The following is a 27,717-nucleotide window of genomic DNA, read 5'->3' on the forward strand; positions in this document are numbered from 1 at the left end:
TATATATATATATATAGAGAGAGAGAGAGAGAGAGAGAGAGAGAGAGAGAGAGAGGATTGAACCCAGGGATGCTTTACCACTGAACCACACCCCCAGCCCTTTTTGTTTTATATTTAAAGACAGGGTCTCACTAAGTTGCTTAAGGCCTCACTAAGTTGCTGGGGCTGGCTTCAAGCTCACAAAATTATTGCCTAAACCTCCCGAGTTGCTGGGATTGCAGGTGTGTTCCACTGTGCCTGGCTCCATCTCGATATTTTAAACTTAATCCCAGCACAAACATCCCTTTCTCTTGTAAGGCAACTTCCACAGGCCCCAGGGATTAGGACGTTTGATGAGTACATTTGTGCTTATCTGCTGGTGGATTTCCATGATGGATGATGGAGACGGGCAGCACATCCACACTTATTTTGTCACACAGCTGTCTCATTCATTATGTGGTTTTACAAGGCCAAAGTCAGCACCTGAAACTCCTTAATTTTTAAATCCAAAAAAAAAATTTCGATTATACACATTGATAGGGTTCAGTGTGATGATTCAATACATGTATACACTGTGTAATGATCAAATCAAATCAGTTAAAATTTCCATTTCTTTATACTTTTTTTTTTTTTTTAATAGGATCATGCAAAGTTTCCCAGGCTGACCTCAAATACCTGAGTAGCTGGGATCACGGGCGTGCACCATAATGCCTGGCTTGACATTTTAAATGACCTTGAGACTGATGTGTAATAATGGTGCACATCCCAGGTTGATATTTCAGTGTGCGGGTGTTATACATGCTGTTCAAGTCCAGTAACCCATAGATATAGAATAGGGCATCGTGAGCTGTAGCTCCCACACTGTTCTGTAGAACACTACAACTTATTACTTCTAATTGTGTGTGGGTGCCTGTTCTCAAACTTCCTATGTTCTTCCCAGCCTCCTGGAATCACTACATACATTATGATTTTTTTTAAAAATATCCACAAATGAGAAAAAACAGCAGAATTTGTCTGTGTCTGATGACTTCACTTAATATAATGTCCTCCAGTTCCTTACATTTTGCTGCAAATGAGAGGCTATCATTCTTTATAAGGCTGACTAATGTTCACTATGTATATACAGCACATTTTCTTTCCCCATTCACCTGCTATTGGATATACCTAGGCTGGTTCTTGAAGTGTTTTTGTGTGTTTTCTTCTCGTACTTTTATGGTGCTAGGTCTTACAGGTTAGGTCTTTGATCCACTTTGAGTTTCATTTTCAAAGGGCAAGAGGGGTCAAGTTTCAAGATTATGCATGTGAATACCAGTTTGCAAAACACCTTTTACTAAAGAAGCTGTCCCTTTTCCAACCAATAACGAGGTTGCTGAGAAAGAAATCATGAGAGGAGTCTCATTTACAACAACAACAACAACAACAACAACAACCTATGTATAAATGTTTTAAAACTTTTTTTTTAGTTGTAGATGAACACAATATCTTTGTTTTATTTGTTTATTTTTTTATGTGGTGCTGAGGATCAAACCCAGTGCCTCATACATGCAAGGCAAGCGCTCAACCACTGAGCTACAACCCCAAGACCTCTTCAATCAAAATGGCACACAGTCTCATGAAAGAAATTAAACAGGAATTCTCAAAAATAGACCTCCCATGTTCGTGGATGGGAAGAATTAAGTGTTAAAATGTCCATACTACCCAAAGCAATTTACAAATTCAGTGAAATCCACATCAAAATACCAATGTCATCCCTCACAGAACTAGAGACAATAATCTAAAATCCACATGGAAGTGCAAAAGACCTTGAGTAGCCACACCCTGATCTTGAGCAAAAAGAACAAAGCTGGAAGGGTCTGGTCACCAACTTCAAAGTACACTACAAAGCTGCAGCGTCACCGAGACCATGGCATTGGCATGACTACAGACTCAACCAAGGGAACAGGACAGAGCGCCCAGAAATGACCCCAGCTCCACAGCCAAACAATTCTCGGCAGAGGTGACCACCCGAGAGCAAAGGCCCCCGAAACTTTAAAGTCTGTGGACAGAATCACTAGGAGGACCTTTGGTAGCCTCGGGTTTTCTAAATGAGTGAAATAATCATATGCGTGTATAATATAAACCTAACTAATATTTGACCCTGGATTTTATATCCAAATGGCGGTTATTAATGATTTGCCCAGAGGTGAGTTGTGGCACACAAGGCCAACTTCCAAAGGTAGCCTGTTGCCTAGGTGACCTCTAACTTGAGAGGAGTTTGCTTCCCAGCCTGACGTAGTTTGTGGATCCCAGTAGGGATTTTAACTACCAGGCGGCCAGTTAGGAAGCCGTGTTCCACAGTGTGCTGCTTACCTCCCCTCTGCTCGCCCTGCCTCCTGCACCCTCGCCCACTCACCGAGAACTTCCACAGGCCACCCACGTCATCGCTCCTCTCGAAGCAGATGGGCTCCAGCCCCTCCTCCAGACAGCTCCTGATGGCAGCCAAGCCACTGACACCGGCTCCCACGATGGCCACTCTCCGCCCCATGGCTGCCTGGGCAAAGGACATTGATTGCATCAGTATTCCTGAAAACGTATTTTTTTGGTGTTGTTTTTTGGCATAATAAAAATCTTTCCTTTTGCACCCAAGAAAACTGTATGAAAAAAAAAGACTTCAGAACTCTGGTTAGTAATCAAACTATATTCTGTATGTCTCCAATTTCCAAAGAAAATGTTTTCTTCCAAGACATGAAACACTTTTAGTCTAATCTCCAAAACTGAGAGACTGATGATCCATCATATATATATAATTTATATACAGATAATTTATCTTTTTTTGTTTGGCCTTTTGTTATTCACTCTTACCAAAGACAATGAGCAGAAGAAAGGAAAGGAGAGTCACAACTAAGCCACACACCCAGCACCCAGCCACCTCCTGTGCATGAAGGCCTGAGTGAAGAAACCAGTATTCATGTGTGTGTGTGTGCGCGCGGCCACCCTCAGTACCATGGAGAGTTGTTTCCAGGCCTCCACCCCACCCTGGACACCCAAATCTGCAGATTCTCAAGTCCCTTATATGAAATGGCCTAGTATTGTATCTAATCCATGCACCTCCTCCTTGATACTTTAAATCATTGATGTTACTTTTAATATCTGATATTATGCAAGTGCTATGCGTATAACTGTGCCCTGTATTGTTTAAGGAATAATGACAAGAAAAAAGCCTTGTGTGTGTTGGGACCAGATCCAGCCATCAGAGGACCACCCATCCATGGTTGGATGAATCCTCAGGTGTGGAACCTGCAGACGCAGGGGCCAGCTACACACACACACATACACACACACACATACACACACACACACACACTCTCACACCTGCCTTCTCATTCTACTTGAAGTAGACTGGGGGGTCTACATCTCCACATGCCATGGAGCCAGCCCCTTCCTTCTTGATGACATTCTTCCTATTCTTCCTTTTCTCTGAAAAGAGAAAGGTTGTTCCTGACCACAACTTCTTCCCACTGGCTGCTCCCTGCCTCCATTCTCTTCTAAAACTTACACTTCCTAGCCTTCCCTGTTCCTGAGACTATCCTTAGACTCCACTACTACTTTTCTCTCTATTTCTTACTTTCTAGACAAAGTCACCAAAGTGTATAAAAACAAAACCCAGAATCTGCCTGGACCGGATGTCATTCTCCTCCCAGCCACACATCGGCTAAACCCACAGCTGTGCCCCTTCACGTACCAAGCTGCCGTTCAGCCCTTCACAACACCAGTCCTTTCCTCCTCTCACCTTTTCTCTGTCTTCTTCTGTATGTCCAAGTCCTGTCTGTCCTGGGTGATTTTTAAGAGCAAATGCTCCACTGGACTCAGATTCTGGAGGGGTTATTGGAAAAGGGAGGAGCTGTTCTTAAAGAGGTAGGGATTTCCTTGATCCTCTAAAAACAAGCACACCCCATCCTGTGACATGTGGGGCATAGAGCCTGTCTCTGGTCTCCCAGCCCCACATTCCTGTCAGTCCTGGTGAACACAAGCTAGGGGAGTGCCCCAGGCTCCTGGCTCCAGGAGTCAGCCTGTTCCTCCTTCCCAGGTGGTTTGTCATTGTCCCCTCAAATCCCATAATGTGGGGTTTCAAAGCTCACATTTTTTTTTTTAGAGAGAGAGAGAGAGAGAGAGAGAGAGAGAGAGAGAGAGAGAGAATTTTTTAATATTTATTTTTTAGTTTTTGGTGGACACAACATCTTTATTTTATTTTTTTTTTATGTGGTGCTGAGGATCGAACCCAGCGCCCTGCGCATGCCAGGCGAGCGCGCTACCACTTGAGCCACATCCCCAGCCCTCAAAGCCCACTTTCTTTTCATTGTTCCTAGTTCCTTAGTGGGGCGCTCACAGTAGCCCATCAAAGGCTCTGGGAAGTTAGGCTCTGAGCTGAGAGAGCCAGCAGCAAAGGTGGCTTTTCTCTGCCACATAAACTACTCTTAGATTGGAAGTCACAAGGACAAGTGGGGCCAAACTTGGCCACCAGTTAACTAGGCTTCAGAAGAAGCACATGTTCAAGTGAACCATTGCTCAGGGGTTTTGAGGATCTTCTGAGAAGTGAGCAGACTTACAAGCTTCAAACTAAGAGCTTGCAACTGGGTCTTGAAAGAATTTCATGGGAATTTCCAAATGAAAATTGAGATGCCTCTTGCAATTCAATTTGCCCCTATAGCGCTCCCTCTAGTGGACAAAGGTATTCACTGCAATCCTGTTCCCCCCAGGTAGGAGGCCTGGTGGGGACTGCACCTTTCCAACTGTTGACTTACCTGCTTACTCAGAGGTGAACCTCAACCAGCTGCAATAGTGACCAAGAGAGATGTAAAATGAAGGTTTGAAGGTTAAATAAATAAATAAACCAAGGCCCAAAATTTGTAAATAACAATAGATGTGCGTTAGTCTGAATGTTGTGTACATTACCATCAAGATGAGTTTGCTCTAAGAAAGTCTCTTGAGTTCTGCTTTATGAGGTCATTGATTTCCCAAAATGGGTGTTCTTATTCAGAAATATGTACATTAATAGAAGAACAAAGTAGAATTCATATTTCCAGGTGCATTTCACGCCTAAGGGGTGTTGTTGAAGGGTAAATATGGAAAGAATTTCTTTTTCTTAAAAAGAAAATGTTTGCCATTTTGCATACACAAAATTATCCTGAGAAGGAATTTAAAGTGACTTATGCTCAACCCTTGACTGCCATGGGTCTGGGATTTTATGGTTGAAACTGGGCGGTATGTTCTTGAGGGGTCAGGAAGTCAAAGGCATTGAACCAGACTCTTCAGAGAGCATAGAGAAGGAGCTAGAAAAGCTAATCTGGCCTTGTTGGAGAGGTAGGAGAGTCCCAAACAGGAGAAAATCCCGGGATTCAGAGGGAGAGGCAGACAGCACCAAACAGATTGTGAGTGAAGGGAGAAGGCCTGGGGACTAATGCTGTTGAGGAAAATATCACCAGCGTTTACTGGTTAATATTGATATAATTCTTGAATGTACCAGGAGTCAGCCTAGCCTTCTGAGGATTTGATGAAGATAATGGTCAGAAGCCTGTGTGCACTACACACAGCAGCTACCTTCACGGAATGGAAACCACTAGCAATCTGAGGAGAACTCCATTAGAAGACTCATTCCAAGTTATAGTGGAAATTTTCAAAATGGCTTTCAGGGTTGTTCTGCTTGAGTGAACACACATTCTGAACCTGAGTATCACACCATCAGTAGATGGGACTAAATTATATATATATATATATATATATATATATATATATATATATATATATTTAAATGATATGTATGTAAATGCCTTATATTCTTGAAATAGAGTACATGTGTTTAAAAGGTATTTGTCAAGCATTCACAAAGCTTGATTAGGTAATTAACCTGTCAAAGGGTTCTCTAGAGGAACAAAACCAACAGGAGTTACAGATCCGTGATTATCCAAAGGGGATTTATTTGATTGGCCTCCAGGATCAGAAGCTGGATAGACCCGGTGGCCATCTGCAGGGTGGAGAACTGGAGGAACTGGTCACTGCTCAGTCCAAGAAGTCGGAGGCTCAGACAAGAAGGACCATGATGTAGCCGCAGTCCAGGATGGACGGGAGCTCCCTGGAGAGTCACTGGTCAGAGTCTGGTTTGGAGTAGTGAAGGAGCAGGACTCTCCTTGATCTTCACCTTCCATTCCCTCCAGGCCCCCAGCCCGTTGACTGTGCTGCCCACATTTAGGATGGGCCTCCCTCTCAGTGTGCTGTCCCACAGGCCCATAATTCCTGGGGACATCCTCACCAACACACCCAGCAGCCTCTTAATTCAGGCATCTCTTGATCTCATCACGTTGACAATTCAGATGAACCAGGACGGCCTCAAATGAAACCTTACCAAAATTTTTAAAGTAATTTTTACAGGATTTATCATCTGTTAGTAATCCAGTAAGTGCATCTTTAAGTTATTCAAAGAGTCATATTTATGAAAAGTTGCGACATAGGCTGTTTGCTCAGTGAGTGTACTTTCCACCTGAGCCACCTCCGTGTGAGTCCCTAGGAAGAGAATGCCTGGCACTCCAGAGTAATAGGAGGTGAACACGAACACCAGGTGTGCAGTAACCACCTCTGTGCTTTGAGCAAGAGGTGCTACTGAGCTCCTGCCACGATCACTGACCAGGGTGGAGAAATAGACAGGTGGACAGTGTTAGACTTTGAGGACAACACAGTTGGGTGTAAAATAAAGACCAGATCAAAACCTACCTACTTGACTTGCTAAGACATCAGTTTTGTCTCTAAAGGGAGATTGATTACATCAGCAAGTAGAAATATACACATTCCATTTTAGCTGGAATAATCAAGTTATCAAACTGTGTCCAAAATAATTTTGCTCTGATTGCACAATTTTTTGTACCCACGACCACGACGTAGGCATGTCAGGCGGTTGTAAATTATTCTGCATATTTTTTTCCTACCAATGATGATAACAGCTTTGGGGTGTCCTGCTCTAGGACAGACTGGCTTATGTATCCTTGCAGTAGTAAAGTCTGGAGCAAGTGCTAGGGAGAGAATGTGGAGTGGCTGGCTGCTTTTCCTGTGGTGTCTTCCTCTGATTGGCTGTGGTACCGAGACCAGTGTCTACACCCCTGGACTGGGATCCACTGTTAAATCTGCAGCTGTTCCTTGATGAAAACTGATATGAATCCAGTCCTGTCAAACTTTCTCGTACCTCCTTGTAGAGCAGCATAGATTTCCTTAATTTTTTTTCAAGCTTTATTGAAGGATAGCCAACAAATAAGTGTATATATTGAAGATGCACAATACTTCTTATTTTCTCCAAACATTTTAAGGTGTACAGCGTCTCTTGTTTCTCTGTGGCTGAGAATTAAATAGCATGAGTTTGTGGAAATGCACATACCGTGTAAAATGGTCAACACAATCGGAGTGATTAACCTCACCTATTGTTACTTGTGTGTGTGTGTGTGTGGGGGGTGAGGACACTTAAGACCGCCTCCTTTAGCAGATGTCAAGTATATAATACGGCATTATTCACTACAGTCGTTGTGCTGCCATAGCAAACTGACAATGAGTGATTTTTAAATAAGTTTTGGTTTTGTTTTGTTTTTCCTCCCGGTTCTGGAGGCTTGGAAGGTCCCAGGTCCAAGTGCTGGCAGGTGCAGGGTCTGCAGAGGGCCTGTATCCCCCACTTGTCACCACGAGGTGCCTTACGTAGTGGAAGAGATGAAGGGCAAAGAGCAGGCCTTGCTGATTTCCTCCAGTCCTTTATAAAAGTTTTTAAAAATTGCTAAAAAGATTGTACCTATTATGGAGTAGAGTGCGGTGCTTAAATACACACATACATTGTGCATAATCATGATCAAATCACTGTATTTTTCATCCACCTCCTCATACATTTATCATTTAAAAAGTCCTCTTTTCTAGCTATTTTGAATATTAATTGCAATATTGATAACCACAGCTACCTTACTGTACAGAGGGATATCAGGACTTATTTCTCCTGCCTTCCTGTGACTGTGTACCCATTGACCAGTCTCCCTACCTGGCCTCTCAACCACATATCCGCTCTCTACCTCCATGAGATCAACGTCTTTTCATTTCATAGGTTTTGCTTCTAAGTGAGCTCATGTGGAATTGGGCTTTCTCTGCCTGGCTTATTTCAACATAGATTGCTCCAGGTCATCCATGTTGCCACACGCAATCGGGTTTCATTCACCATTCACCGTTTGCAGCGGCTGAGTTCTCCTCTGTGGTGTACACACACGGCCCTTTCTGTCCACATTCACTGATGACAGACACCTGGGCTGGTTCTTTATCTTGGCTATTGTGCACAGGGCTGCACTGAGTGTGGGAGACATATCTTGTCATATTGATTTCTTGCCTTTGGGAATACGCCAAGTGGTATTATGGAAAACAGTATGGTGATGGCTGGACCTTACGAGTTCTTTGTTTTCATATTTTGAGGAATCTCATACTGCTTTCCATAATACTTGCTACTGACTGGACAGGGCTTGAGGGTGTCCCCCAGTGCTTCATGTGTTGGGATCTTGGGTCCTCAGTGTGGCAAGGTTGACAGGTGACAAATCACTGTAGGTGCTGTCCTCAGAAGAAATTTGCATAGTTCTTATAGGACTCTGGCTAGTTCTCACAAGTTATGAAAGAGCCAGAATGACTCTTCCCCACTCCCTGACCTCTTCCTCTCACATGCATTCAAATATACATGCTGCCCACCATGTGACAGCCATGGGGCTCTCACCAGCCTGAGCATATGTCAGCACCATGCTCCCAAATCTCCAAAATGGGAGACGAACTAGACCTTTTTTTCTTTACTAATTCCCAGTTGCAGGAGTTTTTGTTATAGCAATGGAAAAAGTATTAGCAATGACTATTAATTCACATTCCCACCATTAGTGCACAAGTTCCCCTTTTTCCATATCCATGCCAGTAATTGATATTTTTTTTTGTCTTTTTGATAATGTCTATTTTAACTAGGGTAAGTGATCGATTGCTGAGGTTTTGATTTGCATTTTCCTGGTAACTAGTGATGTTGAATATTTTCTTAGAACTATTTGTGTGTCTTCTGAGGAATGTCTATTCAGGTTTCAGAATCAACATTGACGTCTAAGTTCAAAGTCTCATCCAAATATAATCCAAGTCAGATACAGGAGAGTCCAAGGCAGGGGTCATTCCAAGGTCAGCTGCTCTCCAGCTGTGAACGTGGTAGCTCAGTTATAGGTTCTGGCATAAAACAGGGGGACAGACGTTCCCACGCCAGAAGGGGAAAAGGGTACAGAGAAGGAACAGCTCCATCCCGAGTAAGTCCAAAAGATCATCTCAACTCTGAGCACAGATGATTTAGCTTCTTCCTTTTTGATATTGATGTATTTTCCCTTTTTTTTTTTCATGCCTGAGTGCTTTGGCTGGGACTTCTGGTACCATCCTTTGTGCAACTTGTGGGAGAGGTTACCCTGGTCTTGTTCCTGATCTAGAGGCAAAGTTGCTTTTTAGCCCCTGACTAGGATGCCAGCTGTGGACTTGCTCCATTGGCCTTTATTTTATTGAGGTAGATTTCTTCTGTACTGAATTTCTTGTCAGTGTTTGTCATGAAAGAATGTTGAATTTTGTCAAGTATTTTTTTTTCTGAATCCATAGAGATTATCATATGATTTTATCCTTCATTCTGTTAATGTGACAAATCACATTTATTAATTTGTGTATGTTGAACCATCCTGATCATATTGTATGACCCTTTTAATGTGTTTTTTAATTCAGTTAAGGATTTTGCACTGTGTTCATCGGGGGCATTGGCCTAGAATTTTCTTTTCTTGTAGTTTTTACATGTGCCTTAGTTATCAGGGTGATGCTGGCCTTGTCAAACCAGAGTGGAAGCATTCTCTCCTCCCCAATGCTTTGAAAGACTTTGAAGAAGATTGGCATTGACTCTTCTTTAAATGACAGGTAGAATTCACCTGTGAAGGCATTGGGTGGAGTCATTTTTTGTTGTTGGGAGGTTTTGATTACTTATTTAATCTCTTAATTTGTTATTGGTATGTTTAATGACTCTGTTTCTGTAATGTTTTGATCTTTATAATTTGATCTTTATAATTGTGATCTTTATAATTTATAAAGATCAAAACATACAGAAACAGAAACATGAAACAGGTATTTGTCCACTAATTGTTCAAATATCCCTGACATTTCTTTGCATTTCTGTGATATTAATTGCAGTGTTTCTTCTTCCATTTTTTAATTTAACTGAGTGGAGTTTTCTTCTTCTTTTGGCTAATATAGTGAAATATTTTCAATTTTTATTATTTTTCAGAAACAAATTTTAATTTTTTTAGTTGTCTTTCTACTATTTCATTTATTTCGGTTCTAATCATGATCATTTCCTTACTTCTGCTCACTGTCAGCTTAGTTTGTAATTTTTCTTATGCCTGAGGTGCAGAATTATCTTGCCTGAGACCAATTTTTTTTCCTTTGTGTGTGTGTGTGTGGTTCTGGGTTGAACCCAGGGCCTTATGCGTGCTAGGCAAGTGCTCCCCCACAGAGGTATGTCCCAGTCCCTTTTCTTTCTTAATGTAGGAACCTACCACTAAACCTCTTTGTGAGACGGCTTTCCAGCTTCCCATGAGCTCACTGATGCCGAGTTTCCATTTCCGATCATCTCAGGAGGCATTTTGGTTTCTCTTTTGATTTCTCCTTCGACCTGTTGGCTGTTCAGGAGTGTGCTGTTCAATGTCCAGGTGGTTGTAAATATCATAACACTCCTCTCATTTTGATTTCTAGTCTAATACCACTGTGGTCAGAAGGATAATTAATGAGATCTCAATCTTCTTATAAATGTTAAGACTTATTTGTGGCATATCATATGACCTAGCCTGGAAAGGGTCACGCGTGTGCTTGAGAAGAGTCTGTATTCTCCTGTTGTGGGAGGGAATATTCTGGGTGTCTCTTGGGCCTATAGTACGAGTCTGTCTGCTGTTCCCTTATTGATTTTCTGCCTGGATGATCGTCCACTGTTGAAAGTGAGGCACTGAGTCATTTTCTGCTATTGTGTTGCTGCCCGTGTCCATCTTTCTTTCCCTCTTAATATTTACTTTATATATTTAGGTGTGCCCAAAGTTGGATGCATATATATCCAAAATAATTATATTCTTTTGACTAACTGGCCCCTACTTCTTTGTAAGTTTTTGTCTGAAAGTCTATGTTGCAAAATATTAGTCTCGACACCCTGCTCCCTTTGGTTATCATTTGCACAGAATGTATTTTGCCATCTCTTCCCTTTTAGCCTTTGTGTGTCCTTTAAGACAAAGCGAGTCTCTTGCATGGAGCAAGATTGTGATTAAAACAAACAAACAAACAAAAAAACCCATTCAGCCATTCTGTGTCTCTTTAATTGGTGACTTTAATCCATTTACATTTAAAACAATTATTGATAGGTTAGGACTCAGTAGTGCCATTTTTTTCCTGTTTTGTAGGTTTTTCTTCCTGTCATACTGTCTTTTGTAGAGGTATGCTTTGATTTCTTTCTTGGTATCTTTTGTGCTTCCACTGGAGGGTTTTTTCCTTTGTGGTTGACATAGTCCGTATACAAAGTATTACATAGTATATTTAAGTTGATAAAAACTTCAAATCAATAAAAATCTACATTTTCACTTTCCCTCAACATTTTATGATAAACAAGCCACACTTTGCATCTTTTATATTTTATGTCCATATACAAATTAACATAGCTATCATTATTTTTAAAACTTTTTTTTGTTCCAAATTTTATGGTAGAAGTTAAAACATACTCACACAACACTATGACATTATTACTCTGGATTTTACTATGTATTCATGTTTTCCAGTGAGTTTTATGCTTCCATGTTATTGCTGAGTATCCTTTCACATTTCAACTTGAAGGATTCCTTTATATTTCTTGTAATAGAGGTCTAGTGTTGATAAACTCCCTCAGTTTTTATTGCTTGGCTTTATCTCCCCTTTATTTCTGATGCATAGGCTTGCTGCATGCAATACTCTTTATATACAGTTTTGATAAATTGCTGTTTGTCTTGGTACTTTCAAAATTCTCTTTGTTTTATTGATTTTTGACAATTTGGTTATTATGCATGTAGGGTGATCTTTGCGTTGATATTACTTGTTGACTTTTCAGTCAACAAGTGGTGGGAAGTTCTTAGTCATTATTTCTTAAATAGACTGTTTTTGCTCCTTTTTCTCTCTTGTATCCCTCTGGAATTCCCATAACCATATGTTTATTTGCTTAGTGACGGGTCTCATAGTTCCCATGTTCCTTCTCCACCATTTTTTTGTTCATTTTTTTTCATTCTGTTTCTCTAGGTGGCTGATTTCAACTAAATTATCGTTGATACTGATGGTCTCTTCTGCATGATCAAGTCTGTTATTAAAGCTTTCTATTGAATTTTTCAGTTCTGTTATTGTATTCGTCAGTTCCAGAACTCCTTTTGAGTGTTTCCTATTTCCTTATTAAATGTTAATTTTGTCTATGCATCTTTCCCCAATTGGCTATCTCTGTGCTCTCTTGCATTTTAATGAGCACCTTTAAGATGAGTATCTTTAAGACGAGCATTTTGAATCCATTGTAGCTTTCTGTTTCTTTGGCCTCCATTACTGTAGCTTTATTGATTTAATTTGGTGGCATCATGTTGGTTTGATTCCTCATGATCCGTGGAGCTTTATATTGGTGTCTGTGCATTTGAAGCAGTAAATACCTTGCTAGTCCTTACATATGGGTTTTGTCATGAAAAGAGCTTCTTCTGTTGACTCCCTGGGCTGACATGATGACCTGTGGGATCACAGTCAGGTGGAAGGAGCCAAGTCAGGTGGCCTCTGCTGTGTCCACAGTGGCACCTGCAACTGGCAGACTTGCTATCAGCATTCTGGTTTGGCATGGTTCTTGCCTGGTCTCTGGGTCAATGTGACCACCCTCATGATCTTGGCCAGTAGGTCTAGCACTGGAATCAGGATTCAGTTGAAGGTTCAAAGTTGTGTGCAAGATGGTAGACCTATTACTAAGTGCATGAGTGAGTATGACTCCTGGGTTCCTAATATGGGTTCTGCTATGTCATTGGGAGGGTTGCTGTGTGGGCAGGATTGTTCCAATAGTGCAGTAGAAAGTGAAGTAACCAAGTTACAAGGCTTTTTTAAGGTCCATAGTCAGAAATGAGATTTGCAGGTCTGCCTTTGTTGTGTGGATGGACCTGTCTCTAGCCAGATCCTTCAGTGAGCAGGACTGCCTCTGGACCATGAGTGAACGGGGCTGGGATTGAGACACAGGGACACTAGGATCCATAGTCAGACCAAGGTCTGCAGGCTTTCCTCTTGGTGTACCCTGTCCATGCCTCTTACAGCGTTCCTGTTAAGGCAGAAGTGTCCCTGGAGTGTGGTTAGAGCTGGGTCATGGGCTGCTGCAGGGTCCAGGGCCAGGACTAAGGTCAGTGGGCTGTTGCTTGAGGCATGAGGGTGCATGGTTATGTTAGGAGGCTTGGTGGACAGTGCTGGTGGCAGGACTAAGGCCAAGGGGTTATGGCTAAGCCCACAGAGGGAAAAGGCTCTTTTTGGATCTGTAACTGGGGCCACAGTTAGTGAGCATGCCACCCAGACACAGGCCTGCCTTCTCCAAACGGGGGTCCTTGGTCTTGGGCTTCCCTGGGGCTTCATAACTTCCTACCCGATCCCCAAACTCCAATATCAACAATTTTGCCCAAGAATTGATGTCAAATTATTTTTGCTGTGGTGGGAATGAAAGTGGGAATCCACATATTCTACCATATTGCACCAGATTTTCTTTGAATTTTAAAGAAACTTCTGCTTTTTTTTTTTTTTGACTTCTGATTGATTTACTAGAAACAGGGTATATATTTCTTTTTAAAAATTTTTTTTATTTGTATATGGACACCATACCTTTATTTTATTTATTTATTTTTTATGTGGTGCTGAGGATAGAGCCCAGTGCCTTATATGTGCGAGGCAAGTGCTCTGCTGCTGAGCTACAGCCCCAGCCCTATATATTTCTTGTGACTGTTGGTATATCTGATAATGCTTAATGGCTGAAAGGTTCATATAAAATGTCGATGGACTTTATAGATTTAGAATTGATCACTAAAACTGCTGCAGAACATTTCAAAGACACTGGCTCTTCACCAGTCATGTTCTGAAGTGCACGTCTCACCTGCGTAACAGCCCAGGCAGTGCCGGGTTAGGCTTGGTCAGCCCCTAGCACCTCCTGTTACCAAGTCAAGTTCATAGCCAGAAGAATGCTGGGTTTGCTTCCAAAGACATATTTTCATATATTTTTAGCTAGCTATGTCATGTAACTGTGGGACCTAAATTATTGATGTGAAATTACGCAAAATTTTGTGTAATTGTCAATATTTATTTCAATAATGAGAATGGTTGTGATGGTGATAAAAATAAAATGCTTAGGATTTTCTTCTTTTAAAAAAGACCTATACTATTTTATACAATTTCATCTTCAGAGAAGGTATTCTATAGAAATATAGATACAAGTATGTTCAACAAATTGTACAGATAATTTTATTTCAATGACATTCAAAGTATTAAAAAAACTGAAGATAAAATGAATGCTTATTGTTAGATAAATGAATGATTTTTCATTCCCTCTGTGTGATATTCTTTGAGTACCAAGAAGCATAAAGTTATAATGGATGGCTTGGAGAAATACCCCATGAAGTATTGGGAAGGAAAAAAGCAATATGCATAATAATCCTTATAATATCCTAATTTCCAAAATAAACACTGATTTTAAGAAAATTCTATATAAATGTGAACATAAATGTACATAGACACACTTATTTTATCAGGGAGAAAAATATGAATGTCTATATACACCTCCTTGTTAATGCTTTTCCTTAACATGTGAGGCTCATATGTAAGCTGATGAAAATACTAAGACCAAACAAACAAACAAATGAATGAATAAAATGGAAAAAAAATGAACTACAAAATTTCTCGCTGGGAAAAAAAATGTTCCAGAACTTAGATAACAAAAGACTACATTTCACCCTAGAATTAACAAGCCAGTGTAAATTTGAACAGGAGTGTAAGACAAAGTTTGGCTGTGACTCTCTGTGGTCCCCAACCTTTGGATGCACCGTTGGGAAATACTGACAGGACAGTCGGATCAGCAACAGCACTGTGTGGTGTCCTCCTATGGTGTCTTTAAGCTGGGTCACTCACTGCTCCTCACACTGCTAATGTGACCCCAGGAGCAGGGAAACCAAATGGGCCTTCATTAAGGGAACTTAGGACTCTGAGTTCCCTTTGGGAGAGTTGCTGAAATTCCAAACACCCTAACTCACCAGGAAAGGCAGCGATTATCAGAGCCTGCCGGAGCCTCGGGAATAAGAAGATCACTTTTATAACTCGTTAGAGAGACAGTCCTTGTCTTGGTTGCTTTGATAATTTTTTTAGAGGGAAGGAAGGGGACAGGATAGAGTTTGGGGCCTAATTTTACTCTCTAGATTGTATGATTAGAACTGGATTAGTGTAAAAGGGCCAAATAGCGCTTCCATGGCTGGTTTTGGACCCATGGAGAGCAGAGACAGTGGTTTGGCCTTCACTCTAGGGACACTGGCCTCTTCATTCATACAGCCCATGACTGCCCTTGATCTCAGGTCCAACATCACCCGAGACATATCTGGGGCCCTTCCTGCCACCCTCAAGAAAAGATGGTCAAACCTGCCCTAGGCCTGGGAATTACTGAGTTACGGATCTAGGAGCCCAGTGTGCAAACGGACCCACCACACCTGATCTGCTGCCCTTGACCACACAGGCCAAGGGTTCTGGCCGCCGGGTCCAGCTCCCCAGGAAGGAGTGAGAGACAGTCATGCCCACCTGCGCGGCAGGCCCTTCAGAGCAGCCTGTCTGTGAGGAGTGTGTCCGTGCTTCTCCCAGCCGCGGTGGCCAGCCCGGATCGGCGCCATTCTGAGCTTCAATTTCCTCCCTTTCAGAAAATGAGGCTATCAACTCCTTATTAACTCAGGTGGATTGTTACAGCAGCAAATTCCTATTACAGACAGGATTCTGGGGTCTCAAGGAGACCAAGGCTTGGGAAACAGCACTGCGCACCTAATGAGGACAGCAAAGCTCATTTCCATCCAGAAACAGTGTCACCGAAGAAGCCCTGGCATGGAGCCCATAGGGAGCAGGCTTCACCTGCCCTTTAATGATCTGCCTTGTTTGTGATTTTGCATCGAATTGTTACTGCGGCTTGCATTAGTATTTAATTCCCTATATTTGTCTTGTCTTTCTAGTTACCTTTTTTACAAAATTTCTTTTTGTAGTAGTAATAGATGGACAGAATGCCTTTGTTTATTTTTATGTGGTGCTAAGGATCGAACCCAGTGCCTCACACATGCCCCTGAGCGACTGCCCCAGCCCTCTAATTACCTTTTAAACTCTTTGAGGGAAGGAAATACATTGTACATTCATGGGAGTATCTTTTGTGCCTAGTATTTACCATTTACTTTGTAAAGACCTTGTAACAAAAACTGTCATATGAGATAATAAGTATGAAAATACTTTTTTATTTCAAACCATACAATAAAATCTCTGGAGCCCAAGGTACAGGAATACAGGCCTGTTAAGAAATAGGCAGTCTCTGGCGCATGCCCTGGTTTATCTGCCCTACAAAATACGACCTCCTCTGACTTTTCCACAGTTTGATATGACAATCACATTATAAGAGCAACAGGGAGTTTCCAGGGCCACACAGCACGGGGAGTGCCGCGTGCCACTCTAGGGCTAATAGGTGACTCTGGAAAGGGCGAATCGTGGAGTTCCCCCACCCCCTGCAGCAGTGTGCTGGTGGTCTCTGGTGCCCCCGGGGTGAACAAGCTGAGCACTTACCACCCATGTAGGAGAAGCCTCCTCCCCAGAATTCCCACTGGCCCCGAGATCTTGCTTTTCTCCAAGCTGTGGCTCAAGTTTTCCCCTAAGCAACATGGCATGGCCTGAGACCCCGCTCCAAGGATCTTCCTCAGGGCTTCCTGCAGAGTTGGGGATTTCCTGGATGGGAGAAGAGACCAGCTTCCTGTGATGCCCCAGCAGTGTCTTGACCTTCTTTGGGTTCACATCCGGGGAACGGTAAAGAGGCAGAGTGGAGCTGCTCGCTCCTGCGGATTGCTGCCTCACCTGCTGTCTCCCCGGGGCCCATCTGTCAGCGGGCAGGATCTTTCACTTACTGCTTCTTCTCACTGTTCACCCCTGTGCCTCCTGCTAGGCTGTAAGGATTCCTGTTGATTTTGTTCACTTCTATAACCCCTTCAATTAAACAATGTCCAGCACATGGAGACACTTGAGAGTATCACGAGATGGAAACCTTCCTAAACATGTCATTTTTGGCCTTGATGCTGCCCAAGAGCCCTGTTTTGATCCAGCCACCAGGAAGTGGACTTAGCAGCTGGCTTTGGATCACCCCAGGGCCTGGGGAAGAGCAGAGCCAGGGGAGGCCCTTCGAGGTTTTGATGGTACTAATAGTTGCTGGGCTTTGCTTACATTGAACAGAAACTCCAGAACTACTCAAATCTCCTTTTAGTTTTGATCTGTGTGGCAAGTATGATCGCCTACAATTCCCTGTGTACACACCAGACACACAGTGGGAAAGTACAAGACCTGGCTCCCCTGTCTCCTGGCTCTGATAACATGTGGGCCACTTTACTCTGAGTCTTAGTTTCCCAGTGTCAAGGATAATAATATCTGCATCACATGTTGCTCTGAGAGGGAATGAGGTCACATGACAGTCCTTGGTACCCTGTAGGTATCCAGTGTGGAGCAGCAGATACCACTTGAAGTCTCACATATGCATCGTCCCCAATCCCCGCTAGAGTCTGCCAGATTGATGCTGTTATCTTTTCCATTTTATAGACAAGAAAACTGCAGCTTGGAGGAGGTTGATTTCATGGGTCACACCATTAATGTTAAGTGTCAGCACATGGCACATACTTTACACTAACTAGGCTGCACACTGGTGTACTAAGTACTACTAAACCATGGCAAGCTTAATATTCAAATGGATTGCAAGGGCTGCCAAAATGTGCATCAATGGAACTGCGAATTCTATCTTCATCCCTCATAACCCACTCTTTCTAAGAATAGTACTCCTTATCCTTCCCAAGAGAAATAGGCCAGGTTGGAAGAATTTTTCTCCAATGCCTGGTCACTGGTGTCAAGATTACAGAAAAATCCTTGGAGAATTTTTTTAATTATTAAAATTTTTAAAAAATTATTTTATAATATAAATGTAAATAATATAACATTTCCTGGTGAAAGAGCAGTGAATGCGTCTCTTACTTTATCAGAGACCCAGGATCAAGTTGGTGGCATGGAGCATGGTGGCTGTCGGGATTGTGTTATGCTCAAATTCGGGACCCCCAAAAGACCACCAGAGACCAAGATCGATGTAAACAGCAAAGAGGTGTTTATTGTGAGCTAGCTCAGTCCTCTGTGCGCACACACAGCAACTGGTGACGCTGAGAGGCCCTGAGCCCAGGGTTTGCAGAAGTTTTATATATTCTTTGGAGAAGGCAAGGACCCCCACATACATCATAGCATCTCTTAGCAAATCATCACACACCGCGGGAAAATCAAATAACAACTCTAAAACATGATTAGCACTTTCACTGGTGGGAACAAGTTGGGTAGGGGTGATTGGTTACTACAAGAGGGGGATTCATTTGAACTGATTGTTTTAAGCCAAAAGGGGTGAACTACATGGTTTCCCAACATGTTATCAACCACCATAAACTACTGGGAGGGTCATCTGGCATCCCAGGTATTTCCCTGTCTCATGCTGATTGGTGGCTGCTAGGGGGTTGCTATGGATCCCCACCTAGCCTGACTGAGTCAGGGACACCTGGCTCAGCAGATCTCTCCTGTTATTTGTAGATAAACCACTTAGCAGGGTGGGAATGTGCTTAGGAGTGCTCTGTGGGTCTTTCCAAGGACAAAGGTGATGTCCCTTCCTTGGACAGGCTTTGCTCTGAGGTAGAGGCTGGTTTTTCAGTAAGTGGTATTGCTGGTATTGGAACTCAAGTCATTGGGTCCCAGAATCTAAGGACCCAGTCACTACTTCATCAGCCTCCTTCCGCAACAAATCCGGTGGGTAAATATAAACAACTATGACAACTACACAGTGGGACATTATTCTGATAAATCAACCAAATTTGTTATCAGTCACTATTTCCTCTAACTTGATGATCCTCCTTCAAATAGCAGGGTCTTGATGCCCTTAGGGATAGCATGACAGAATAAAAGACAGAAGACTAAAGAATTTAATGGTGAGATCTGGGCATAAGCACTAAATTTGAAAGAATGGCATTTTATCTTCTCATCTAGGGCAAGTGGGCTGGAGGACAAAAGAACTCAGGCTGTGTTTTGGCCACTCCTCTCCTAAATTCCTGTGTTACTTTTTGTTCATCATTGGGACAAAATTCAAAAAAAAAAAAAAACTCAGTGAAGGAAAGATTTGTTTTGGCTCATGGCTTCAGAGATTCTGTCACGGTCCACTGGCTCCATTGCTGGGCCTGAGGCAGGATGTCAGGAAGCTGGGTTGTAGAGTAAAGCTGCTGAGCTCAGGGCAGCCAGGAAGGAGGGGGCAGGGTGGGGGTCAGAGAACCGCCTCACAGAAAGTACTTGGTAAATATTAACTCCCTGACAAAGGGAAGAATTTCAGGGAGTGTACCAGGGCTTGGTTTTGCAAGAGAACCTGGGTGTCCTTGTGATGCCCTCGGGCCACTCCTTCCTAGTATGACTGACACTAGCTCTGTCCGGGGCCAGCTCTTGATTAAGCAAGACCATGAACATATATTTTTTTCATCCCCAATAGGAATATATTTTTCCTATAAGTCCGGCTATCATTGAGGTAACTGATGTGAAGCTTTCTGATTAGTCGGGGTGTTCTTAGGACGTAAGGTTCTGTAATCACAGTGGGATGACCTCGCAAAGCAGGGAAGCCACAGACCTGAGCAATCAAGAGAGCCATCTGGTTTCGGTCAGAAAGTCTGGGTTGGAACCTCGTTGTGCCTCATGGAAAATTACCCCATGTAATTTTTATTTCTTTATCTATAAAAAGTGAATTTGAAAATTGTTTGCCTTGGGAAGGTTGCTATGTGAATTAAACAAAAGGTATAAAGTTCTTAGCTCAGTAAGAGTTGACAGCCACACTCAGCGTGGACATACGGGTACTGTGGGGAGGAGCAGGAAGTGCAGGAGAGCCTCAGAGCCAGGCAGCTGTCTGCCAATTTACTGTTAGACCAGGACGCAAGAAAAGACCACTGACTCCAATTAAAATCAAATTAAAGCAAGCTTATTATTTCGACTGGCCGGGCTGCCTTTCCCTCCCAAAACGGCGGGAACAAGACAGCACCCCACCTTTCCTACAGCCCAGCTTTATAGCCCAGAAAGTTACACAAAGGGGGGTTACAGATAACAGAACTCTGACAAGCATCACACTAGTGGTAGTTTACATTTTTTTTTTCTGGCCCCAACATCAGAATTTATGAGGACCATTAGAGCCTCAGAGAGGGTCGTTGTCTGGCCAGGGAAGGCCAATATTTATGAGGTGTCACTAAGTTTCAGAGAGGGCTGCTATCTGGTCAGAGAGCCAGGCATGGGTGAGTTCAAGGCACCGGCAGGCATTCCAAGCAGGTTCAGAATTTGCAGTAATTTATAGTAAAGCCGAAATTATCTTTTCATGGTTTTGTGGTGAGATGCCCAATCTTAAGAAAAGATCAGGTTGGGTCTATCATTACAATCAATCATTTTTATCTTTATCAACAAAGACAAAAATGACAAAGAATCTTTGCAAATCAACACTAATGCTTCGACAGAACAGTATTTTTTAGGAGTCTTATTTATTTTGAAATTCCTTGAGTTTCTCTGAGTGCATGAATTCTGTTCATTTTAGAACTTTCTGAAGTAGTTAGAGAATGTTTCATTATTGGAATTATTTTATGAATTTTTTTGGTAAATACATTTGTAACTCAATGGACATGTTATGAGTAAAGAATGAACTAAAACCCTCCCAAATTTCAAGATGTTATATAACAACTTATGAAATGACCACTATTTTTATATCAGACCCTGTTGATTTATGTCTGCTGTGTCTTCTGGGTGTGCATTGTGGAATTCCTCGGCCTGGCTTGTATATTAGAATGCACGTCATGTTCATCTTAGACACCATCGGCCCACACAGCTCCTACTACCGGGGTTCTTCATCACTTGTCCTTCCTCCTTTACTAAAAAGCCACTTTTGGGTATTTTTGGTTATGGTTATAACCTCCTAATGAAATGTCTTCCTCTGTGTCTGATAGTTTGCAAAGGAAAATTTTATCTTGAGACATTTTTCATATTTGTAGGTGGTAAAAGGTACACTAAAAGGAAGAAATCATGTGGTTAAAAACAAAAAAATGGGATCCCAAAGTATCAGGATTAAATTTTCTGGCACTGGGGACCAGTGCAGTCTCCTGGCCTCAGAATACATTTCTGAGTGGTGATCTAATTTCAATCACATGAATATTATATAAGTACAGTTCTCAAATTCTTTGATTAAAGACTCTGAAAAGAGTACTTTTCACCAGTCTCCTTCCAAGGTACAGATTCCTGGTTCAATTACATTAAGTTCCCTCCCTGTCACGGCAGGTGGTCAGGGAGAGGTGCAGGGGGAAGTCTTAGTCACTGAAGAGTCTAAGGTGGCGCAAGATGGTTGATTTGACTTCCTGAGGCCTCAATTCTTCCATATGACTCCATCTTTACTGGGGCGGACAAGTGGGCTGCTGACCCTTGCAAGAGGTATGCTACCGCATTTTGAAGTATTCAGAGTGCTATGGAGGAGCAAGCCCACCTCTGGCTCCCACAGGCACAGTCCCCACCAATGCCCTCATCTGAAAAACCACAGTGCAGCTTGGTGGCCCTTCTGACTATACCCACCTCTCCTCAGCCTCCAGCAGATTGCCATCGAACCAATTTTTCCTGACTGGAGCAGGCTGGAGCAAAACATCCTTAAGACCGCGCTCACTCTGAGACCCTCAGGGAGAAACCTCTGCCTTGCTTTGCTCAGCGCCTAGAGCTGCATCTGTTGGTTCATGGCCACTACCTCAGTCTTCAAAGCCAGCAGAGCAGCAGCTTCAAAAGTTTCTTTCCCACTGACCTCCCATCTTTCTCTGATACAGACCCTTGTGATTACATTGGGACCACCATAACCTGCCCTTCTCACAATTCATGATCACCCCTGAAAATGTTCTTTCACCATGTAAAGCAACATTTTCAGATTCAGGAATCAGGAATGGGATGTTCTTGGGAAGGTCCCTGTTGACTCTACCTGTCTAGGTATCCTACTGGTTTAGTGGATGGGAAAAGAACGTTGCCTAATCGTGAAAGGTGAATTCTGGGATTTCTGGGTGATATAACATTGTGGGTTAAGGGAAAAAATAAAGTGATTCATTGTTCTTCCTTTCCATTGAGTAGCACTTATAAATGTGTGAACATTTTTGTTGGAGTAGGAGGGGAACATGTTCCGTTGGCATTTCACTGATTTGACCCATATTCGCTGAGCGTACATCAAGGGCCAGGCGCTGTGAGTCCCAGAGCACACACCCAAGTGTAGAGATGACCCTTGCTTTCCAGAAACTCCGGTTTTACCGAGCGGAAGAAAACAGATAATTTTACTACATTCTAGTAAATGCAGAGAGTAGTATAACCAGGGTGTTCAGCAAAACACCCAATAGCACCCCCAGTGCAGACTGAGGAGGTGTGGAAGTGCACCCCAGCTCTATCGGTTGGTGCAACTGGAAAAGTGGGGTGAGGATGTGAGTGAGGGATTGTGGCACAGGGAATCATCCCCGCGGGCTGTTGCCTCTGCATCCCATGCTGGAGCTTGGGGCCTGCGGTGGCGAGCGGTGGGAGGGGAGCTCGCGTGAAGGGGAAGCAGGTCAAGGTGAGCCCTTTCTGCCTCCAACACTGATGTGGATCATGTGAGTGTGCTGCAGGAGGAGCAGGTGTCCTCTGTCATCAGACCTAACACACCTGGCCCAGGAGTCAGGCGCTGGAGGAGGATCCAGGGAAGGGGGCTGCTGTGTCCCTCTGCGGAGAGGTAACCCAGCAGAGAAACCAGGATGCAGGTGAGCGGCAAGGAGCAGGCCACGGAGCGTGGCTCCAACCACAGGGAAGGTGCACACCTATGCGCAGGTGTCTGCTGTGGCTCTGGTGCTGGGGCCCCAGGGGCGGGATGGGAGGGGGAAAGGATGTGCCCGGGACCCAGTGCTCTGGTGAGGTCACTATAGTTCAGTAGTCCCGGGCAGCATGGGACTGGGTCCTGGGGGGAACAGGGAGTGGTCACTATGAGCGACTGTCCAAGCTGCACTTCAGAGTGTTCAGGCCCTTTGGCACCTGGCCACGGCGGCGTCTTCCTGGGTCTCCCCTTCTCTGCCCACAGCTGACCTGACAGGCTCCTCAGCTTCCCGTCACCCTCTGCCTCAGGGTCCACTGGAGCCACTTGCTCCTCCCTTTCCCCTTTCCCTTCAAGGCCAACTGCTGGTTCATGAAGGGTGAACCAGGTGACCTTCCTCCCAGCAAGACACAGGGGACCATGCTGCATGACCTGCTCTGAGGAGCCTCATTCATATCATCCAAGTGTCCCCACTGCCCAGTACAGATGTGGCATGCAGAAGGTGCTCGGTCGATGCTGAAACAAGTTCCAACAGCCTCTCAACAAACCCTTCACTTAAACAGCCGGCCTCCATCTTCGTGGTGCCACACCCGTGGGGGCAAGCTCTGTTGAGATTGGAGAGACCCCGCACCTGTACTGACACGTCCTGAACTTTTTATCTGGTCCCGATTTCCTAAAGAACACCGATAACAGCTGTTTATATGGTATTTACATGTAATCAGAGGTGGTTCCACACCCGTGGCAGGATGTGTGCACATTCTGTGCAGCCACCGGGCCATTATTGTGTCCTGTACTTGAGCATCACAGACTTTGATACACGGGAGTCACTAGAACCGGAGCCACCAAGACTGAGGAGGGACTGCGTTTCCAGGGTCAGTGGGTTTGATCACGTCAGACAGACAAGCACCGTCTTTCCAGACTTCTTTAATAGGGATTAAGAAGGGGCAGTGAACGCTTCCAGCGTCCTCCAGATCAGCATCTACGATGGGCTCAGGGGATTCAGAGGGAGGGGAAATCTGACTCGCCCTCCTTGGCCTGCTTCAAGATGGCCTCGCACCTGTAGCTCTTGATCAAAATCTCCTGCTCCTCTTCCTCCTCCTCCTCTTCCACGAAGCCTTCCTTATTGCCTTTCGTAGGATCTACAGGGGGGTGGGTGTAGTCCTTGGGCCAGTTGTAAAGAGGCTTCAATTTTCTGGTGTAGATGAACTTAAACCATCTTCGGAAGGTTTGTTTGATAGTTGAGGAGGTCATCGTGTGGGCTATTTCCCTAAAAATATCACGGGTTTTTTTTGCTAACTCCCGAATCACCGGGTCTTCATCCCGGACTGTTTTTTCAATAACTGCAACGATAAAAGGGCACTTGGTTTGAAGCAGCTCTCTCTCAGAGGCCAAGAAGCTCCAGCCCTCAGCAACCCCACTGCCCTCCACAGTCTCCTTCCTGCCCACCCCTCTTCTCACTCTCCCCCATCTTGAGGGAGATGAATAGCAGCTCATTAAAAGAAAAATGGAAATATTCACTAAATGTCTATTGAGTTTCTATTATGTGCTTGGTAGCATCAACATGGATTCATGAAGCTTATGTACACACATTATATTGATCATAATCATGAAAAATGTTTGCTATTCAGCTACATGATTAGACCCTAGGAGCTGCTTAAAAGTTAAGGTTACCATAAAATGAAATAGTGTACACATTTTAACAAGATGAGATGGGCACATGTTCCTTGGCATGGGAGGTGTTTGACCCATAAGTAGGTGAAAAAAGTTGTGATAGTTGTAAATACTAAATATGCAATGGCATGTATGTTTTAAAAAATATTTGGGATAACACATATAGCAAAATGCTAATGGGGTCCTATGCGACAGCAGGAAGTGGGGAATGATGATTTCATTTCTTAATAAAAGAAGCAGAATAAGGAGGGACCTTTAGAAAAGAAAGGGTGGGAAGAAGGAGCAGGCGGAGAGAGAGGAAAGAGGTGGTAAGAGAGACCAAGGGAGAATCCTGGTGCTGCTGAATGAAGGAGAGCGCCCCCTAGTGAGCCAGCGAGGTGAGAGGAGGGGGCAGCATAAATTCATAGGGAGTGAGAAACTTGGGACCTGCTGGGGCATGCTGACAGTGGAGGACGTGATGGGGCACCTCTGTACCTGCAGCTCAACTTCGTAGGTGAGCCTAAAAATGCTCTGAAAAATAAAGCCTCCTTTTTTTATTTGTAAAGGAAGGAATGAAGGCAGCTCCCCTATTTTCTAACTCACCTGCTAGTAATTAATTCTGACCTGAAGAGGCAACAGAGGCTAAGAGGGGGAGAGGCCTAAGACCCAGACATTGTGGGAGAACAACAGGACCCTGCTAGAATTCCCTCCTCGGCCAGTGGGATGGATGTTACCGTCAACTAAAGTGGGAATGCTGGGAGGGAAGAGGCTTTGGTGGTGGTGGCTGCTGCTGCTGCTGAGGGCCCAGAAGCTGGATAGTGCTGTGGCTCAGGAGGGGCTGGAGAGGCACTTGCTGGTTGGAGGAGGGAGGGAGTCCCCAACACTGCAGTTCCCAAGGGCTCCAGGGGGAGTGGTCAGGTTGCAGGGAAAGACGGGCACCCTCACGTAGAACTCATGTGACCAGAGTCACAAGTGGAGAGTTTATTTGGACCTATGTATGGATGTGTCATCATGACCTCAGTACTTACCCTCCAGCATGACTTCGATTTCATCTTTGAGTAGTAAATACGCACCCAACTTTGCCAAGTACCCTAGCACAGAGTGGATTAAAGTTACACCAAAGTACATCACAAAAGTGCATTCCCTGCTGTTACCTGGCTACAAGCTTTGCTTTCCTTAACGAAAAGTATCTACAGATGATCTTCCAATCATCTATTAGGGCTTTCAAATGGTTATTATTTAACTATTTGTTACAAACTATTTATTGAAACACATGTCTGTGTTGACCCAAGTTTAAACCCAAGTTTTCAATTCTGTGAATTTTTTAATGAAATTGACACAGATGTGTTAAAATAAGTTGTAAATCATAATCTAGCACTTCCTATATAATTTGTTATAGCTAAAAATTAATAAGCATCATCACAAATCATTCACCTATTATTACTTTTTTTTTAAGAATAGAGCTTGAAAAACACAAATATTTATCTCACAGTCACCCTGAGTGGGGTCTTTGTGGCTCAGTGTCAGGTTCACAGGTGTTCCACAAGCAGGATGACGAGACTCGGGGTTAATGAGTGACTCTGCAGCTAACTCATCTTCCCTACGTCTAGGTCACCAGAGTCCCAGAGGCGTTCCTCAAGCCCCTTGCAGTTTCTTCCTGCACCTTCCAGAGCACGCTCTCAGGGCCCGCCTTCTTGCTGCACTTGAGCTTGGGATCCCCACGGTCTTTGATGCAGCCATGGTCCGTCCATTCCCATGGGTACACGCAGAGCTCAGTTTTCTTGAAACACACTGTGCACCCCGGCTCCGTGTTACACATCATCTCTACCTGCGTTCGCCTTATGACAGCCGAGTACCTCCAACGGAGATTCGGTGGCACTCAAAGCCTAAAATATTAAACTATCGGATTTTCAAAAAAGTTTACTGAACCCTGCTAGATGATGTTCTATCTTTTTATTTATATTTATTTTTAGTAGCTCTGGGGATTGAATCCGGGGGCACTTTATCATGCCCAGCCCTTTTTGAGACAGGATCTCGCTAAGTTGCTGAGGCTGGCCTCCAACTTGACATCCTCCGCCTCGGCCTCCTGAGTTGCTGGGGTTAATAGGCATGCTCCACTGTGTGTTTTATCTTATGAATGCAGCCATCTTTTTTTTTTTTTTTTTCCTGCCAATGGTGGACATTCGTGCTGTTTCCAGTTTGGGGCTACAGTGAGTAATGGTGTATGGACATTCTCGTGCATGAATTCGAATTGCTGCTTGGTATATAACTAGCATTTACTGAATAATGGAGATATTTATGTTCAGCTTTAATAATTACTGCCAAACAGTCTTCCAAAGTGCTTGTACCGATTCTCACTCCCCCCAAAGCCTGGAGACATTCCCCGCCTCATCCAGAGGCCTCGATGTCCAGGAGTACGAGTCCTTCAGCTTTGGCTCCCCTCAGGTCACCATGGCTCTCAGACCTTTCAATTTTCACATAAAGTTTAGATCAGCCCTCCAGCTCCACCCACACCTCCAAACCCCGGGTAAGGATCTGCTCAGGACCAGGTTGAGGGCTCGGGGAGACTGTGAGGCATGTCATCCTTCAATCCACCAACAGGAGGTAGCGCTTCACCTGGGTTTTTTGTTGTTGTTGTTGTTTGTTTTTAACTTCTGTGGTTTTCTGCTTTCTTGTGTATCACTGTTGCACATCTTTTCTTAGTCTTAATATATTTTATATTTTTGGAGTTATATTTGATAATTCAAAACTTTAATTTTTCAATTTGTTTGTGTACCAATATCCAATTGATCTTTGTGTATTGGTGTTGTATCTAGAAACTTTGATAAATTCGTTTAATGAGTATTTTTTAAGAATTCTCTCCAATGTTCTAAACGTGC

At 43.6% G+C, this 27,717-nt stretch overlaps 2 protein-coding genes across 5 annotated transcripts in view; both read right to left on the reverse strand.

Annotated features, from left to right (window-relative positions):
• LOC107147388 (dimethylaniline monooxygenase [N-oxide-forming] 3-like) overlaps positions 1 to 3,932 on the reverse strand; it is a 21,690-nt gene extending 17,758 nt beyond the window's left edge. Inside the window, exons 1-2 of one of the 4 annotated variants that reach the window (XM_015491842.2) lie at positions 3,701 to 3,932; positions 2,372 to 2,509 (exon numbers count right to left, since the gene is read on the reverse strand). In XM_015491842.2, coding sequence (XP_015347328.1) covers positions 2,372 to 2,503 — 132 coding nt within the window. In that variant the 5' untranslated portion in view covers positions 2,504 to 2,509; positions 3,701 to 3,932. The remainder of the gene's footprint in view (positions 1 to 2,371; positions 2,510 to 3,700) is intronic. The other 3 variants (XM_015491844.2, XM_015491843.2, XM_015491845.2) reach the window with 3 other exon arrangements.
• Positions 3,933 to 24,050: 20,118 nt separating this feature from the next.
• The window catches only part of Mroh9 (maestro heat like repeat family member 9), a 50,729-nt gene continuing 47,062 nt past the window's right edge, over positions 24,051 to 27,717 (reverse strand). Inside the window, exons 20-21 of the mRNA XM_048810225.1 lie at positions 25,867 to 25,929; positions 24,051 to 24,528 (exon numbers count right to left, since the gene is read on the reverse strand). Of these exons, the coding sequence (XP_048666182.1) occupies positions 24,188 to 24,528; positions 25,867 to 25,929 (404 nt within the window). The 3' untranslated portion in view covers positions 24,051 to 24,187. The remainder of the gene's footprint in view (positions 24,529 to 25,866; positions 25,930 to 27,717) is intronic.

This window comes from Marmota marmota, unplaced genomic scaffold (assembly GCF_001458135.2).
Source record: "Marmota marmota marmota unplaced genomic scaffold, marMar, whole genome shotgun sequence".
NCBI classification, from domain to species: Eukaryota; Metazoa; Chordata; class Mammalia; order Rodentia; family Sciuridae; genus Marmota; species Marmota marmota.